At 38.3% G+C, this 20143-nt stretch overlaps 1 protein-coding gene across 1 annotated transcript; it reads left to right on the top strand.

Moving 5' to 3' along the window:
* Positions 1–13487: 13487 nt before the first annotated feature.
* Positions 13488–16616, top strand: LOC121990816 (DNA polymerase I B, chloroplastic/mitochondrial-like). Its single transcript, XM_042544882.1, has 6 exons — positions 13488–14086; positions 14394–14461; positions 14532–14619; positions 14697–15156; positions 15247–15372; positions 16575–16616. Exons 1-6 carry the CDS (start codon positions 13488–13490, stop codon positions 16614–16616), a joined length of 1383 nt encoding a protein of 460 aa, XP_042400816.1.
* The last annotated feature ends 3527 nt before the right edge of the window (positions 16617–20143 follow it).

Raw genomic sequence — 20143 nt, 5'->3', positions numbered from 1 at the left:
GGTTGTCACCCCCTAGGACTTTTGCCTGAAGCCATCGACCTGCCAAGACTTTCCGCATAGGGTTACCTCCCCCTATGACCTAGGGTTACCACCCCCTAGGGTTTTTCCCTTTGCCTAACCGCAGCTAGGACTTTCCTGAAATACTCAAGAAGACTTGTTAGATCACAAGGTACCTTAACTTTGAATCTTTTGCCATTATCAAAACATGAGTTCGATCGTCGGATGCTTCCCGCATCAACAATCTGCCCCTTTTTTATTATGACAACTCGAATTCAAAGTTAAGTAAACGGATATCAAACAGAAAACATTTAAAGCAAGCTTAGCAAATTATTTTGCTAAGGTAAACTTTATGAATTTAAAGTCTCCCCCTTGACTGTTGCTCCCCCTTTAATATTCATTATTTCAAGTTTTAAGTATTTGAATTTTCTGCTTTAATATTTGAATTAATTTGCTACTCTCCCCCTTTGCCATATATCAAAAATAAGCAAAAATAGTCATTTGATTTAACAAGATTTTAAAAAACGTTTAATAGTTTAGCTAAGTGAGAAAATGATGTTACCCTTTTGGAAACTTAAAAATACTTGCTTTTTAATTTTTAAAAAACTACTAGAAAGTGGAAACTTAAGTAGCTTTTTAATTTTTGAAATCTTTGCTTTATTTAAGAAAACAAGAATTTATAAAGTTAGATTTCAAAGTGAGCTAAGTTTTAAAATTTTGAAAATAAAGCTAAGCTCTTTGCAAGTATTGGATTTTGAAAGCTATAGCTTAGAGAAAAAAAACTTGGCTTAATTTTAAACAATACTTATTAAGTTTTAGGGCTAGCAGGGAGCAAAGTAGCTAAAAATATAGTTTAGGAAGTCAGTTGGTCCTTAAGTCCAAGCATGAGTCAAGTTTAATAGATTGACTTTTAAGAGGTATCAGAGCCGTAAAAAACATGCTTAACCAGAAAACTGAGTGTTCTTTACCAACTGTCTAACCTTTAGCTACTTGCCGATTGCCTACAGGGCAACAACTTTCACATGGTTAGTCAAGTTAAGCCAATTTGGTCCAGTTAGATTTGACTAGAGCTGGAAGACTTGACTTGATTGATGTATATTGAGTTTTTAACGCCCAGACTCATATTGATGCACAGATATTGTAGGAACCCCAAGGTTATTTTGGTGTGATCAACAAGTTAAGTTAGGTCCTGCGTTGTTTCTAACCTTGTGTCTAAGTGTGCAGGAGCTTAGGAGCACAGGTACTCGAGCGGAAGACGCAGCTAGCGAGAAGGACGGCACGCTGTGCGTCCGAGGGACGAGGTGCTGCGGAAGAGTACACCGGCGGACGAGAAGGAAGTGCGCGCGGTGGTTCCGAGGTAAGAAAGCCGGAGCGGAAGATTGCTCGGGGAGCAAGAGAGCCGATGGGCTCGGTGCATCTGAGGGGCGAAGTGCTGCGGATGAGTATGCAGGTGGACGAGGAGGAGGCACACAACGTTTCTAAGGGACGTAAAGCCGGAGCGAAAGGTTGCTTGAGAAGGCCGGAAGTTGGGTTCAGATGAGCCTTATTTCGGATGGCCGAGATCACCCAAGCAAGCGGAGCCGGAGAAAAAGACTCGGACCGAAGCAAGCTGAACCAGAGCAGAGGGACCGGATCAAAAAACTCAATGAGGTTGACTTTAAGGGTCCGGGGGTCCGGACCCATTCCGAGCGCCTGGAATCCTTCCGAGTGCCCGAAATTGAGTTTTTATTCACAATGATGTGGAGTTTGACCGTTGCATTAGGGATAAGTTTTTATCCCGCTCCAGGCGCTTGGAACCCTTCCAGGCGCCCCGACCAAGGCTATAAATATAGTCTTGGTCCAGAAGCTTTTCAATCAACAATCATTTATTATCCACAACACTTGTATGCTTTAGTTGTAGTTAAGCTTCATTTTTCATGCTTCAATTGTAAGAGGCTTCTCCGCCTGAAGGAGTTTTTGAGCTTAATCTTCCTTGGATTAACAATCACATCGGTTGTAACCAAGTAAACATCTGGTGCCTCGTCTTTTCTTTTATGCTTTTATTTATCTGCTTAATTCATTTTTACAAGTGTTAGCTTAATCGTTCGAGGAAGGGTTGTTTGCTTTTAATTGACAGGTTATTTACCTACCCCTCTAGCCGGCCCAACGGTCCTACAAGTGGTATCAGAGCCGAGTACGCCTCAGAAGGACTAACCGCCGTCTGAAGCAACAAAACAATGGCCGGAGCTAGCGACTACCCACCAGCATTCGAGGGGGAGCTTTCTTCATGGAAGCAACAAATGAAGGTATTCCTTAACTCTGATATTGGTATTTCTCTAATAATGAAAATAGGTTATGAAACACCGAAAGACACGAACGGAGAGAAAATCGGCATACCCCTCTGGAACGAGAAGCAACGTGAAGAGTCCATGGCGAATGCTCGGACAGAGTTTCACATTCTAAGCGCAATACCAACTAAAGATTTCGATAGAGTCGGAGAGTACAAAAGCGTGAAAGAACTTTGGAAAAAGTTCTTAATGCTCTACGAAGAACCGGTTGAAGTCGTCTCCTCAATAGACATCGAGCCGTCATCAGAAGAATCCGAGACGAAAGAAATTACCAAGACAGCCCCAACAGCCGAAGTACATCCCGAGATCGATGAAGGGGGAGAATCTTCGGAAGAAATTAATTTAACAAGGGGAGAACCAACGGTCGACGAGGTAAGTAAGGTACGGCCTCTACCCTCTGAACAACTGGTTCAATTAATCAAATTACCTGAAGATTTTTGCGAACCAAAATTTGAATTATCGAAAGAACTTTTCGGATTAGAAAATCTTCGGTCGAATAATTGTTGCAAATTACAAAATATTTTTACGAAAGAATTATGCAACTTAGAAATATTATCGAAAACTTTTTCCGGATCTAAAAATTTGTTCAAATTACAAAGTGTTTTGACGAAAGATTCTTGCAAATCACAAAGTAATTTTTTAAAAACTTTTTCCGGATCTAAAAATTTTTCCGAAGTACAAATTATCTCGTTGAAAGAGTTTTTCGAATCGCAAAATGATTTGACAAAAGAATCTTGCAAATTACGAAACATTTTTTTAAACAAAGTTTGCAAATTAGAGATATTATCGAAAGAGTTTTTCAAAGTAGTAAATCTATTATCCACAGATTGTTGCAAATTTATGTTGTCAAAATACTTTTGCAAATTACAAAATATTTTGTCGAACGAAGTTTGCAAATCAGAAGTATTGTCAAAAAACTTTATTAAGTTTATATTATTGAAATATCTTTGCAAATTAGGAATTCAAAATGACATGTTACAATTTGCACAAATTTCTACATGCTCAAAATTTCTTGCTTCAAAGTTAAGAAATTATGATAAATTAAAATGAAAATTTAAAATTTTCTGATAAAAGCATTAGAATATACAAATAAATAAATGCATAGAAAATTTCTTTTAATGTTATCAATTCTCTTAAAATTTTCTTGCATAAATTTTTCGGCTTAGAAAGTGTTTAATTATTGATGACGAATACTTGAAATTTTTTTTAAAAAAAGTTATTTCTTGACTTAGAAATTTATCTTGACTTAGAAATATTTTCCTAAAAATTATTGAAATATATTTTCAAATTTTTTTAATGTCAACCCTTAGATTTTAGTTGTTCCCCATTTTTATTGTGATCAAAGGGGGAGAAGGAAAGTATAAGTCTAGGGGGAGGTAGAAAATTGAAAATTAAAATTTGAAATGTTTGAAATTTAATTTTTTCTATCATGTTGCATGTTATTGCAATAAACTGTTTAGTTTCATATCTATTGTTGACCCTAGCTTAACTTGGGTTGATCACACCAAAAATGGAGAGATTGTTGGAACCCCAAGGTTGTTTTGTTGTGATCAACAAGTTAAGTTAGGTCCTGCGTTGTTTCTAACCTTGTGTCTAAGTGTGCAGGAGCTTAAGAGCACAGGTACTCGAGCGGAAGACGCAGCTAGCGAGAAGGACGGCACGCTGTGCGTCCGAGGGACGAGGTGCTGCGGAAGAGTACACCGGCGGACGAGAAGGAAGTGCGCGCGGTGGTTCCGAGGTACGAAAGCCGGAGCGAAAGATTGCTCGGGGAGCAAGAGACGCAACTAGCGTGAAGGTCGGCACGGGGTGCGGCCGAGGGACGAAGTCTACGGATGAGTACGCTGGTGGACGAGAAGGGACACACGACAATTCCGAGGGACGAGAAGCCGGAGGGAAGCACGCTCGAGAAGACCGGAAGATGGGTTCGGGTGAGCCCTATTCCGGATGTCAGAGATCACCCAAGCAAGCGGAGCTGGAGCAGAAAGACCCGGACCAGAGGCGAGCTGAACCGGAGAAGAGCTGGGTTGACTTTTGGCTCCAGGGCGCCCGGAACTGTCCGGGGCGTCCGGAGCTGTCCGGGGCGCCCGGAAGTGACTTTTTCACAGGATCGAGCTTTGACTCGATCCAACCGTTGGGGGATAAATTTTATCCCCCCCAGGGCACCCGGAACCCTTCCAGGCGCCCCGACCAAGGCTATAAATATAGCCTTGGTCCTGAAGCTTTTGAACAATCACGATCATTGTATTTCCAAACACTTGTATGCTTTAGTTGTAGTTAAGCTTCTGTTTTCTGTGCCTAAACGCTGTAAGAGGCTTCTCCGCCTGAAGGAGTTTTTGAGCTTAATCTTCCTTGGATTAACAACCACATCGGTTGTAACTAAGTAAACATCTGGTGCCTCGTCTTTTCTTTTATGCTTTTATTTATCTGCTTAATTCATTTTTACAAGTGTTAGCTTAATCGTTCGAGGAAGGGTTGTCTGCTTTTAATTGACAGGTTATTTACCAACCCCTCTAGCCAGCCCAACGGTCCTACAGATATAAGCATTCTTGAGTCTAGGTTGTACCCTATGCATCTCACACTGTTCTAAGTCTTTCAAGTACAATTAAGGTATACCTAGGTGTTTGTGAGATGCTCTGGCTTAATTCTAGGGGAACAAGATTTCTAGGGGGAAAGCTTAGGCTAAGTCCAACTTTTGAAAAATATAATAAATTGGGATTTTGAAAACTATTTTTCCTAGATTTTTTTTTTTTTTAAAATATGATAGGTAAACCTAGATTATTTGAAACCGAGTAAGTTGTTGACTAAGCATGCAAATAAGTATATATTACTTCAAGAAGGTCCGACAAAATAAGTAGATAGTGAAGTGAAGTGAAGGTGTCCGCGCTTGGAGGCGTCATGTGTCCATTATAAATTTTTATTTATTTATTTATTTATTATTATTATTATTATTATTATTATTATTATTACTATTATTTTTTAAAAAATTAAGTTTAAAATAATTTTGAAAAAATAGTTTTGAAATTTAGTTTTAAAATAATTTTGAAATTGAGTTTTTTAAAATAATTTTGAAATTGAGATTTAAAAATAATTTTGAAATTTAGTTTTAAAATAATTTTGAAATTGAGTTTTTAAAATAATTTTGAAATTTAGATTTGAAAATACAGTTTTTTAAATAATTTTGAAATTTAGATTTGAAAATAATTTTGAAAATGAGTTTTTAAAATAATTTTGAAATTGAGTTTTAAAATAATTTTGAAATTGAGTTTTAAAATAATTTTGAAATTGAGTTTTTAAAATTGAGTTTTAAAATAAAAATAATTTTGAAATTTAGATTTGAAAATAATTTTGAAATTGAGTTTTTAAAATAATTTTGAAATTGAGTTTTTAAAATAATTTTGAAATTGAGTTTTTAAAATAATTTTGAAATTTAGATTTGAAAATAATTTTGAAATTGTGTTTTTAAAATAATTTTGAAATTGAGTTTTTAAAATAATTTTGAAATTGAGTTTTAAAAATAATTTTGAAATTGAGTTTTAAAAATAATTTTGAAATTGAGTTTTAAAATAATTTTGAAATTGAGTTTTTTAAAATAATTTTGAAATTTAGTTTTGAAAATAATTTTGAAATTGTGTTTTAAAATTAATTTTGAAATTTAGTTTTAAAATAATTTTGAAATTTTGTTTTTAAATAATTTTGAGATTGAGTTTTTAAAATAATTTTGAAATTGAGTTTTAAAATAATTTTGAAATTGAGTTTTAAAAATAATTTTGAAATTGAGTTTTTAAAATAATTTTGAAATTGAGTTTTAAAATAATTTTGAAATTGAGTTTTTTAAAATAATTTTGAAATTGAGTTTTAAAATAATTTTGAAATTGAGTTTTAAAATAATTTTGAGATTGAGTTTTTAAAATAATTTTGAAATTGAGTTTTAAAATAATTTTGAAATTGAGTTTTAAAAATAATTTTGAAATTTAGACTTAAGGCCTCATAGTTTTAAACCATGAGTCCAAGCATGAGTCTAAATATTGAGATTGTGAAGAGTAGAATCTCAGAGCTTCGGGTCGTCGTAAACTTGTAGCAGCACTTTCGGGCGTCTTTCAGAGCAGCACGTTGGAGACAGAAGACTTGGAAATGGTTACTTTGAGCTTCTGGTCGAGACCCCTTATAAAGGGTGTTCAAGGCGCCTTCTACTGTTCACCAAGGCGCCTTGAATGAGCCGAGTCAGCCGCGGAGATAAGTGCTGAACTGGTCGAACCTTATCAGGTTCAAGGCGCCTTCAACCTCTCCAAGGCGCCTTCATCAAGCTGTCCAAGGCGACTTCCACTGTTCACCAAGGCGCCTCCAAGCTTGCTTCGCAGCTAGCTCCAGCCTTGCACCGAGGCGCCTCCAAGCTCCATGGAGGCGCCTCGGCACTATTCATCCGAGGCCAATTATACATTTTGATCCCTACAAGATATGTTAATCCCAAAAATACCCTGCAACACAAAGTTAGCATAAAACAACAGTATAAATATGATAATGACAGTCTTCGGACTGTCCGAGTCTGATTTCGGATTTCCGACCGGAAACCCTAGGTCGACCCGACGCCTACTGTTCCCTCTACGGGGAACACATCCTCACCTACTCCAGTCAGGAGATTTACCTGTTGCCAGTGCGATCTTCCAGATCGACTGGACTTTTGCTCAGCACTCGATGCTTCCGGACTTTCTGCTGGACATCCGCTTCCCGGCTAGTCCAGTCTTTCACCTGGTTCGCGACACCAGGACTTTCCACCTAGGGTTGCCACCCCCTAGGACTTTTGCCTGAAGCCAGCGACCTGCCAAGACTTTCCGCATAGGGTTACCTCCCCCTATGACCTAGGGTTACCACCCCCTAGGGTTTTTCCCTTTGCCTAACCGCAGCTAGGACTTTCCTGAAATACTCAAGAAGACTTGTTAGATCACAAGGTACCTTAACTTTGAATCTTTTGCCATTATCAAAACATGAGTTCGATCGTCGGATGCTTCCCGCATCAACAATCTGCCTCTTTTTGATTATGACAACTCGAATTCAAAGTTAAGTAAACGGATATCAAACAGAAAACATTTAAAGCAAGCTTAGCAAATTATTTTGCTAAGGTAAACTTTATGAATTTAAAGTCTCCCCCTTGACTGTTGCTCCCCCTTTAATATTCATTATTTCAAGTTTTAAGTATTTGAATTTTCTGCTTTAATATTTGAATTAATTTGCTACTCTCCCCCTTTGCCATATATCAAAAATAAGCAAAAATAGTCATTTGATTTAACAAGATTTTAAAAAATGTTTAATAGTTTAGCTAAGTGAGAAAATGATGTTAGCCTTTTGGAAACTTAAAAATACTTGCTTTTTAATTTTTAAAAAACTACTAGAAAGTGGAAACTTATGTAGCTTTTTAATTTTTGAAATCTTTGCTTTATTTAAGAAAACAAGAATTTATAAAGTTAGATTTCAAAGTGAGCTAAGTTTTAAAATTTTGAAAATAAAGCTAAGCTCTTTGCAAGTATTGGATTTTGAAAGCTATAGCTTAGAGAAAAAAAACTTGGCTTAATTTTAAACAATACTTATTAAGTTTTAGGGCTAGGAGGGAGCAGAGTAGCTAAAAATATGGTTTAGGAAGTCAGTTGGTCCTTAAGTCCAAGCATGAGTCAAGTTTAATAGATTGACTTTTAAGAGGTTTATTGTAGGATCGAAAAAAATTTAGATATCTCCACAATAGCATGATATTGTCCACTTTGGGCCTAGACCCTCATGGCTTTGCTCTTGGGCTCTCCCCAAAAGGCCTCTTCCAATGGAGATATCTTTTTTTCTTATAAACCCATGATCTTTCCCATGTGTTTTCAATATGGGACTATGTTTGCAATCATGCAAGCCCAACAATCCCCCCTCAAACAATGGACCATAGGTTTTCCACGTCCGATCTTCGACCCACCAGGTCTTCCTGCCCCTCGGTCTACCCGACCTACTAAGACTTCATTGCCTAGTCGCAACTAGGACTTCATGTCTGGTGTCTGGTCCTCTTGATCCGAACATAGAAGCCCTCACTTTCTTTGTTCGAGGTCAATATTGTACCCACATGGCTCAATCAGACCATAGCTCTTGTGTACAGTCGGCGGTTAAACCTTCTGGCAGTCCAGGCTCCGATACCAATTGTAGGATCGAAAAGAATTTAGATATCTCTACAATACCATGATATTGTCCACTTTGGGCCTATACCCTCATGGCTTTGCTCTTGGGCTCTCCCCAAAAGGCCTCATCCATTGGAGATATCTTTTTCTCCTATAAACCCATGATCTTTCCCTTGTGTTTTCAATATGGGGCTATGTTTGCAACCATGCAAGCCCAATAGTCAAGTCATCCCTGAGAGCAGTCATCTCACCCCCAGTGCGCTAAAACCATCCGTGATTGTTCTCTATATCTGTGCGGAAGACTCCTCGAGACAAGTGAGTCGATCCTCGATGTGAAGTAGAGGGCTAGGCTAGAGAAAGAGGATGCTCAAAAATCGAAGCAGGCGTACACTCTAACCACTCCTCTCCCTTAGCTGGGTAATAAAACTCATCTCCGACTAGAACGAATCCCTCGGCTGGATCAGCGCCCTCGGCTGGAGCAGCAAACTCATCCTCGGCTGGACCAGCTGGTTGCGACCCACCTCTCCAAGCTGGGATCCCCTGAGCGGTAATGTCTATATGCACTAGAGAGAACTGACGCTGACCTATCTCGTCATATGGGGTAAGGGAAGTAACCCTCCCCTGGGTCGTGTCTATCTCTAAGGTCGAAAAGATATATGTCAAAATATGACAGTAGGGCATGTGGACCTCTAGTCTAGTGACGAGACCAGATGCACGTATGATGTTATGAAATATATGCAATGCTATATCTATATCTAAATGCTGACAGAGGGCATATAAAAAGAAAGAATGAGAAGGTCGCATCGTAAGAACGTTCTGAGATGCGATCGACAAAATACAGTCTGTCAAGACCCGATACATAATATAGTCGTGGACCCTAAGAGAGAGTGACATGAAGTCAGTCACCACAAGTGTGTCTCCTCCCCAAAAAGATACATATAGATAGTATCTGAGGTAATATGGGAATAGGGCTCACTAAATGGCAGGTCCCTACTAGGGTAACACAAAAATGAACAAGTGGATGGCCTAAGTCCTAGGCTAGTACGTAAAAGGGGTCGGAGAAAACTAAAAATCCTTTCCACCAACTCTGGTGGAATAAGTCAAATCATCTACTCTATCTAGGTTATTATAAAACTGAGCACAAAGATCGTGATTAACTGCATGACTGCAGTAAACCAATTTATCTAACTAGTAGTGCTCAATCATCTGGACAATAGGAGTGCAATATCTGGTGAGAAAAGATCTACTTAAATATCTACATTTTAATGGAGTAAATGTATGCCTACGGAACTCTATCCTATGCCGCTCAGAAGAAAACCTAGCATCTGTGGATGGGGTACTACTAGAGGCAGCATCTACATTCCTTCTCTTCCTATTTTTATACATGCAAACATATAACAAAAAATCCACAAAAAAATATATTGAAGCAATATAAAGAAATAGGGTATACCTAGGAGGCATTTTGGGGTTGAAAGGGAGAAAATCTGGTCGAGGAGGGTGCCTTGGTGTGAGTTGGGTCGTGAGAAACACGAACAGAGAAGGGTTTTGTTCGCTGGAAAAATCGACGTTGAGGGCGCCCTCAATCGCTTGGAGGGCGCCTCCGACTGGGGGGAGGCGCCCTCCATAGCTTCGGTAGGAGTTTTCCTGCCACTCATGACTATGGAGGCGCCTTCGTGAGGCGCCTTATGGTTTTTTTTGAATGAATTAGATTAATTAGGTTAAGTAGGTTAATATAAATTGAATTAATTTAAGTTATTTAGATTTGGTAAGTTTGATCTTGTGTTGATTAAGTTACATTAATTTAGAATTAAATTAGTTAAGTTAAATTTAAAAAAATTTAATAGGTTAATTAAGATTTATTGATTGATTTATTAATTAGGTTAATTGATTAATTAATTAGGTCAATTGATTAATTAATTAGGTTAATTGATTAATTAATTAGGTCAATTGATTAATTAATTGATTAATTGATTTATTAATTAATTTAGGTTATGTTAATTAAATTAGATAATCTAAATTTTACCTAAGTTCATCTCACCCTTTTCTAAATTATCAATCAAGGAACATTATAGGTATTTTATGAGATGGTTAATTTTATCTTCAATCTAAATTATCATGTAAGGATTAATTTACATTTGAGTTAGACTCAGGTTTTACAATTAGTCAGTTAAATATTTATTTCAATGATTGACTTCTAGGCTATGGCGAGGCACTAGGCCTTCTTGGGTATGAGATCATCCACCACTTCTAGACAAAGCCTTTCAAAGAAATTAGATATTTAATTTTCTTTCTGAAACCCCTAGGTCTAACTAGTCCAGTGTAAATCATGCTTAGGTCCTTATCTAGCCTCATCTAAGCATTTATAATAAAAGCAGTAAAAGCAATCATCAAACAATTCTATTTGTTGATAAGAATGGTTTTTCTATTGGCTCCCCCTGGATCATAGCATCGATAAGATCTATCAATGTAATGGATTTGATCCTTGGGGATCCAGTATTGACCAAGTCCAACTTGATTAACCAAGTTCGACTTAGGAACCCATGTTTGGACTATTTTTCTATTTGTTTTATTTATAATTGATAAATAAGACTTGTATTTGTGTTTAGTCTTAAATCTAAGTCCGGACTGGTTGTAAATGACTCACTATTTTCCAAGAATCAGATCAAGATTCTTGGAACCTAGAGTGAACCGTTCCAACGTGTCCTTTAGTTCCTTAACTTGATTTTTCAAGCTAGAATTCTCTTCCTCAAGCTTTTGGACTTAAGTTGAGGTTCCAGTCTCAATGGGATAAGTCAAGGAGTTAGGGTTAGTCACTTCTTTAAGGGTTGTTACCTCCTTTTAAAGTGATTTGACCTAGACATTTGATTTAGCTAACTTATGCATTAAATAATTAACTAGGTTATAAATTTTATCTACTTGACAAGTACCACTACAAGAAAAACCTTCATAGACTTCGGTGGAACAACAACAGTTTTAAGCAAAAAACTGATGTCTTTGAGTATTTTACACCGATTTTTCCAAAAACTGGTGTCTATAAGCGCAGATTTTCGCTCATAGACATCGGTTTTTAAGCCAATGTCTATGCGCGCCTTTTTTTGTTAATAGACACCGATTTTAACAACGGTTTTTAAAACCCGGTGTCTATGATAAAATAAAATAATTTAATTTTCCCACCAATACTTAGCCGAAATTTGTAACACTTCACTCTTCCCTTCAAACCTAAACCTATATCGCGCCGTCTCGCAACACCACCACCACTTTCCCCCTCGCTGCTACCCATCCGACCATCTCTCTCAACCTCATCTCCCTCTTCCCCTTCCTAGATCGATGCACAGCACAGCTTGCCTATTCTTTGACTAAGGACGCAGAGGGTAGCAGCGTAGGTGACCTAACCCATGGAGGACGAGGTGACGGAGTTGCATTCCATCCCCCCGACGTCGCCTCCAGAATTGGTAGCGGTGATGGCAGCTCACTCTCGCCTGCCGATCTCCGCTCCTCCATCTCAGCTGCACTCTCCGTCGCTCATGCAATCGCCCCTGCTGCCTTCGGCGACCCCGCGGTCGGCCACCCCGCGGACGGCGATGCCGTGCACACTGAGGACACCCAGCCGCTGGCCAGCCCCATGCGAAAGGTCGTGGTCAGCATGCGCGGGTACCTGGAGGAGATCGGCCACCTGACCAAGCTCGACCCCCAGGACACGTGGCTCCCCATCACGGAGTCGAGGAATGGCAACGCCTATTACTCCGCCTTCCACACCCTCACCTCCGGTATCGGCTTCCAGGCACTCATCCTGCCGGTTGCCTTCACTTACCTCGGCTGGTTTTTCCTCAAACACCTTCCTTGCTCTGCGTCAACAGCACTAGCATACCAATAACTCCTTTTGTTCCATATTCACGATAGGTGTTGATTTTTCTCACAAAAAACAAACGTAAAAAGAATTTAAAATGGGCTATGCAAGAAAAATAGACACAGGTTTCCTGATCATAAGCAATTGATTGAAAGTGTTAATTATATACAATCAAAGTAGCTTTAGGTCTCATCATCTCAATCCATATTAGAAACTCAAATAAGCTTGAAACTTTGCTTGTCAAGGCCATGTTCTTGCATGTGTAACCTAGAAACTCAAGTATAGTGGAAGCTAAAAAATATTAGAGTTTCATCTTCTTGATCTCTTGATTGCAAGTATTAATTGATTGATGCATGCAATGTGTTTGATGAATTTCCTCAAACACTACCCTGAGTTGATTTTATCATTTTTGTTTGCTAGATTGAGGAGTTGTTATTTCCTATTGCTAAGTTGGTTTTATGTATTCCTTGAACTATCAAGTTTCTTTTATCAAGTTTCTTTAACAATGGAAGGGATTCCAGAGAATAGAGGCGTTAATTACAGAGCGTTAGAAGAACTATTCAAAATTTCTGGATAGAGAAGCTCTCTCATGAGATATGAATTTTATGTCAGTATGTTGGAGGTTTATAATGAGAAGATCAGAGATCTTCTTGCAGATAGTCCCGACCAACTCTCAAAGAGGTAGAATTATCCTGGAAGGATTTGTAATCATGCATGAAAACTGTTTTGTTACCTCTTGCCAAGTAAAGGTTCAATTTGTTGGGGTTTGTTGTTTTTCTGAAGGTTGGATATAAAGCAAGCATCAGATGGGACGCAAGATGTGCTTGACCTTTTAGAACCTCAAGTTGGCAGCATAGATGATGTCTGGGAAATTCTGACAAATGGAGGAAGAAATAGATCTGTGGGGTCAACAAACGCTAACGAGCTAAGTAGCCGCTCTCACTCGTGAGTTTCTTCCTATTTTCCATTCAAATTATGCTTTTTGTTTTATGATAATCTTATCTATACTAGTGCTTCTTCCTCTTAGTTGGAATAAGGCATGCTTGTATTCAAAGTTGTGTGATACTAAATGTATTTCTCTTCAATAACGTGTAGGTTTGACATAATTATAGCTTTGATAGTCATATAATAGGAAACAATGGGATCAAGCTTGCTGGGTTCCATGTGGATACCATGCATCTTGCACGACTTTTTGATTCTTCTAGGACAACTGATGGGGATTATTCACTTGAAGCACTTACAAGTGACCCAAAGATCATGTCTCAAGGAAACTCAGTTGATGATGTTGAATTAATCAGTGGAAAGATGTCAATGAAATCCATCTTTGGTAAGAAAAAATTAAAGAAAGATGGAACTGAAGGAAAAATTATCACACTTCGTCCTGTTGATGTTCTACAAAGAGAAGAACGAAGATCGTGGATCAGATATTCTGCTTTAGATGCAGTGAATACATTAAAACTTTTTAATCGCTTGAAAGAAAAACTTATGCATGTACCATGGTTTTTGAAAGGCAGTATACAAGGAACAATGTATGACTTCTATGAAAAGTGCTGGCGCCCTTTTGGTGTTCTATTAGTAAAGATGGAATCTGAAGGAATTCTGGTCGATAAAGTCCATCTATCAAAGATTGAAAATCTTGCTGTTGGTGATAAGCAAATAGTTGCAGATAAATTCAGACGGGGGGCATCCAAGTACTGTGAGGATGCCAAGTATATGAATGTGGGAAGTAATACTGAAATAAGGCAGCTGCTATTTGATGACACATCGAGGAGGTACTTATTATTTTTTTTAGCTATAGTTGTTTCTAACATTTTTACAATGTCGTATGGCCACACCAAAATGCCAAACACTATAGTTGATTACTAAAGTCTCCAAACACTATAGTTGATTACTAGACTTTTCAAAATTTTCCCATGAAGTTTATAGCATTTTGACAGATTTTTTTTTAGCTACCAGTTTGTTGACTGTCAATTTTTATTAAGATTGGTAGAAGCCCCAGATTTGAACATTTTCCTAGAGTAAGAATGTCTTGTTTGAATATTTCATTTATAATTGCTTTATATATTGCCTGCTCAATAGTACTTGGAAGACCAAATTTACCTTGTTGGTTATCAAGTTGCATGTTGCAGTGACGGAAGATGGTAGAAGTATTGTGAAAAAAATCTTGAGTATGTTTTGTTTTGATTTGCTTGATAAAGCTTTTCTATGTTTATGCAGGTGGTCTATGTGTGCACCAATCAAGGTTGCTTGATGTTATGATTGTTACACATCAAGTTAATCACACTATTTATGAACTGCTTTACCTGTTTATCAGATGAGTTCAACCCTATTATTGAATCAACAGTTCTGTAATTTTTCCCTTTTTGTCATTATGTTTTGCAGAGGTCGAAATGAGATGAATTTTGAGTCAAAGCCGTTGTCGAAGTTATTTAAGGTCCTTAATACTGAGAAAATATTTGAAGAAGGGAAGAAGGCTCCTCTCAAGTATCGTACAATTCATTTACATAAGATTTGTGAAGGTTTGCAAACCGATATGTATACAACTAGTGGGTTTCCGTCTTTAAGTGCTGATGCTCTAAAAGTATTTGCTGGAAACATCCCCAGCAATCAGATTTATCGGATTGATAATGCATGTAATGATGAGTATGTCACTGAAGAAGGGATAATGGACGACCACAAGCTGTCAGATACAGGGACAGATTATGAAGACTGCTCTTATGGTACTTCATTTGAGGCATTTGGAGGAGGCAATAAAGGAAGGGAGGCCTGTGAAGCTATTGCTGCTCTTTGTGAAACTTCTGCCATTGATTCACTGATAACAAATTTCATTATTCCCTTGCAGGTAAATTGATGAAACATATGTTCTTGCTTGCAAAATTTTTGTATGAAGTGGAGAAATGTTGCCTTATAACAGATTATTTCAAATGTGCAGATCAAAGAAGCTGAGCAAACAAGTAAAAGTTACCAGCAAAAGGTTACTTATCTCATTTTCAATCTCTATTTCAGTAGAATTTACAGCATCTTTAATTTCCCTTATGTAAGTAACAAACTGCAAAAGGTATTTGATTTTTGAAAACTTTGGATGATGCATGCATTTGCATGGAATGTAAATTGCGTATATTGTCCCATGTCAATTTCTTTCTGATGGTGATATTCTAGGACTTCTGCAGCATGTATAATTCTTCTGTTTTTGTTCTTTGCTGTATTTAAGTAGACCAAATGATACTTTTGTTTGACAGATTAGAACAGTGGATGTTTTAACTCAGAAAACTAGGCATTTGAAGGTGAAAAGTGGTGAGATTAGGGAAATGAAAGGCGCAAGAAGAATGGAGCAGTATAGCAAGTTGAACAGATTCTGATTCTCATAATTTAATGTAGCCTCAGCTTGATTTTTGACTCACGATGTTCTACCTTGATGTGTACAATATCTATTAGCTTTTGATGTAAAAAGAATATTTGTTTATTTTATGGATACTGTTGGAATATTTATGAACAGTGAATATTTGTGTATTTTATGGATCTATTAGCTTTTGATGTAAGAAGAATATTTATGTAATTTGTCAATATTTGTGTATTTTATGGATACTATTGGAAGAAGAATATTTGTGTAATTTGTGAATATTTGTGTATTTTCTTGGATACTGTCGGTTTTTCACTGTTTCAAAAATTGAATTTGTGTTGTTAAACAATACTGATATTATATCGGTTTTCCACCGCTGCAAAACCGGTGTCTTTAACTAATATTATATCGATCGTATACCGCTGCCAAAACTGGTGTTATTAACATATAATATTACATCGGTTTTACACCCGATGTCGTTAAGTGATACTACATCGGTTTTAACCCGATGTCTAAAATGGCAGACCTTTTATATCGCCTTCATAGACATCGGTCGAAAATGTAATAGACATCGGTGGAAAACCGATGTTTATGAGGGTTTTTGTTGTAGTGTACTTACAGTAGGTTTAGGCCCTTCGAAAATGGATTCGGATCCGTTGTTTTGCTCAGACTCAGATTCCGATTCACTCTCAGTCTCCGATTCGTCGACTTGTTCCTGGGTCGTAAGTGCAAGGAAGCTTGTCTGTTCGAGCTCTTCGTCAAAATCTTCTAAAGAGGACTCATCCCATGTTGCTTGCAGTGCTTTCTTCTTTTTTTATTTCTTTGCTTCCTTTTGTTTGGATAGTTGGCTTTGATGTGTCCCTTTTGGTTGCAGCCATAGCAGGTTAGTTCGAACTTGACTTTTAAAGCTTGCGTACTAGGTTGACGAGTTCGACTGCTATCTCGTCATCGTCATCTTCTGAGTCCGGTTCTTCTTCGGACTCTGGTTCGGTTTTACGCTTTATTTTTACTTCCCGAGTTCTGCTTGTACCTGCAATCAAAGCAATACCCTTCTCGGTTGAGCGTGCATTAATCTATTCATGCAATTCAAATTCGGAAAAAAGTTCGTCTAACTTAATTAAAGAAAGATCATTGGATACCTTTAAGCATCTGCCATGAATGCCCACAAGGTATTCCTTGGGAAGGTATTGAGAGTGTACCTTATTACGTCGTAGTTTTCAACCTTCTGCTCTATCACGTGGAGTTCATTCAGTAGATCTTGAATTCGTGCGTGAAGTTGGCTAGTCGTCTCACCTTCCTGCATTTTGATGTTATACAATTTATTAAAAAGTAAATCATGCTTGCTTACCTTTGTATCAGAAGTGCCCTCGTGCAGCTCGATCAGTTTTTCCCACAACTCTTTCACGCTTGAGAATGGGCCAACTCGGTTCAGCTCCTCCTTTGTAAGTTCACATTGAAGGGTACATGTTGTTTTTATGTTGGCTTCTACCTTATTTATTATACTTGCGTCCCAGTTCTCCACGATTCTGGTTTTCCCGAGCTATCGAGTGGAAGAGATATGTCAGTCTTGATGATCATCCACATCTCGAACTGGGTTTGGAGGTAGGACTCCATTCGGCCCTTCTAATAGCCGAAGTCTTCGCTGAAGAAGAGCGGTGGGCGAATTGTGTTGTAGCCTTCTTGATGGGCCATTAAAGTAGAAAAATCTCACACACACAAAAATAACAAAAGATTCCAAGACTGGGTCTTGGATTTAGTAGTGCGGGATTAAGAGTTTAAAATGCGAACTCGAGTGGTATTGCACCAGCTTCGAGAAAAATTTGATTGTGATAAAACTAGATTAGAAGGCGACAATTTTACCGATTCTGATCGACTCCAAAAAATTTGAAAACAACCATGAAAAGTTTGCTTGAATGGTGGTTTCACAGCGACCCCACTCTGATACCAATTGTAGGATTGAAAGCGCTAGAAGGGGGGGGGGATGAATAACGCTCGTTGCTTTCACTTACGTTTCGGAAAACTATTGAGTGATTATGTAGTGAAAATAAAAGAAACAATGCAAACACCAATATTTACTTGGTTCGGAGTCTGTGGCGACTCCTACTCCAAGGCTCACTCTCGTTGAGCATTTATTTTTGGCAATCACTATAAGCTCAGAAATTTAAAATTTGAAATACAAGTAAAGCAGTAATGAAATTATACCGACAATGGAAAACATAGAATTTTAAAACTTCGGATCGTCGGTGTCTTATTACAGCTTTATCGGATCGTCCTTTGAGCAGCACACGGAAGAATGGTTGCGAGCTCTTGTTGTTTTCAAGCTGCTACTTGAGACCTGCTTATAAAGTCTATGGAGGGTGCCTCTAACACCATGGAGGGCGCCCTCAACCCCGCCAAAAATGCAGCATCGATAAGCCTTGACTCCTTCACGGCTTATTCGCCCGAGGGAGCCTCCAACCACATGGAGGGCACCCTCGCACCAGTCCAGGGCGCCCTCAAGCTCCATGAGGGCACCCTCGCGCCTTGCTACGAGGTTAATTCTCCAGGTCACCCAAGGCGCCTCCAAGCTCCATGGAGGCCGCCTCGGGTACTGTTCATTCGAGGTAAACACATCCAATTCACTTCCTACAAAATACGTTAGTCCAAGAAACTAACCATACCCTGCAAAACAAAGTTAGCACAATATAGACATGATCAAAAACATATTTAAAGGTCTTTGGACAGTCCAGTTCTGACTTCGAATTTCCCGTTCGAAAATCCTACATCGAACTGATGCCTATTGTTCCCTCACCGGGGAATGCGTCCTCACCTACTCCACTCAGGAGAGTATACCTGTTGCCAGACTGGTCCTCTATACCGACTGGACTTTTGCTCAGCGCCCAAGGATCCAGGACTTTCTACTGGACGCCCACTCCACGACCCGTCCAGTCTTCCACCTGGTTCGCGACACTAGGACTTTCCACCTTGAGTCCCCAACTCTAGGGCTTTTGCCCGAAGCCCTCGACCCGCCAAGACTTTCCGCCTAGGGTTACCACCCCCTAGGACCTAGGGTTACCACCCCCTAGGGTTTTCAACCTACCTAACCGCAGCTAGGACTTTTGCCTAAGTACCCTTAGAACTTTCCTACAAACTCATTCAAACACGTTAGATCACAAATGACTTTAACTTTGAACCCTTTGTCATTATCAAAACTTAGGTTCGATCGTCGGAAATTTCCCGCACCAACACCAACTGGCACAGAGCAAGAGCTTCATTTGTATTGGTTAAAACTAAATTTTAACACCATATATAGCTTCTACAAGCTCAAACTTGTTAGAGTGTATACTAAAAGCCTAGCTTTTTGTAAATATTTATTTTGAAATAAAGAATCACATTGGTCAAATGTCTACATTTATATGCTAAGTGTAGTTGTTCAATTAATTTATATTGTAGATAACATGGTGTGTGGTGTCACACGCAGAAGATTATGTTATCAGTTCCTTATAAATTATAAATAGTAGCTCATGACTAAGATGGATAGGAACAAACCATTGGAATAGTCGTAGTGTAATTTGGTATTAGTTTATCTTGACTATAAAATTATACTAGTACACTCTGAGTGTATTGAGCAGGACTATTTTAGGTAGTTTCTTTTTATACTGACTGCATAAAAGAACAAGACTTTTGTTATTATGGAAGTGTGTACTCTTAATCCTGATATAATAATAAGCACATATATTTAGTATTTATTTCTTTGACTTATCAATGGGTGAGATTTAGTTCAATAAATCAAAAGGCCTGATAAGTTGGGAAATGATATTATTTATAGTGTGTGTTGTTGATTATAGAAGGAAACTATGTCTTAGGAATCTAGGTTGATGATGTCCCCAAGAGGAGCTCATAAGTATTGTCATATAAACCCTGTAGGTGGACTTAGTCCGACATGACAATAAGGTTGAGTGATACTACTCTTGGAGTTAGATATTAATTAAGTGAGTTATCAGTAACTCATTTAATTAGTGGGCATTCGATATCTTAAACACAGGGAGATTAACACACTCATGATAAGAAGGAGCCCATATAGTAATATGGGATTGGTGCGGTAGTTCAATAATAACTCTTTAGTGGTATGAGTTATTATTGATGAACTCGAGTTGGGTGTTTGGGGCGAACACGGGAAGCTCAAGTTCATCGGGAGACCAATACCAATTCCTCCTCTTGGTCCCTGTCGTAGCCTCTTATTTATAAAGTCTTATACCCACCTAAACCCACCTTCTTACCCATCCTTAGGTGGTCGTCCAAGCCAAGCTTGGAGCCCAAGCAAGGGCAGGCCAAATCAAGGCTTGGATGGATCAAGTGGTGGCCGACCCTAGCTTGGAACCCAAGCTTAGGCGTCTGGCCACAATAAAAATAAAAGGGATTTTAATTTTAAAATCTTTCCTTATATGGAAGCCATGGTTTTAAAAGAGAGTTTTTAAAAATTATAAATCTTTTTTTTATAGCTTTCTAC

The sequence above is a fragment of the Zingiber officinale genome, chromosome 6B, assembly GCF_018446385.1.
Source record: "Zingiber officinale cultivar Zhangliang chromosome 6B, Zo_v1.1, whole genome shotgun sequence".
Lineage (NCBI taxonomy): Eukaryota > Viridiplantae > Streptophyta > Magnoliopsida > Zingiberales > Zingiberaceae > Zingiber > Zingiber officinale.
The sequence above is the reverse complement of the archived record's forward strand: the minus strand, read 5'-3'. Positions and strand labels throughout refer to the sequence as shown.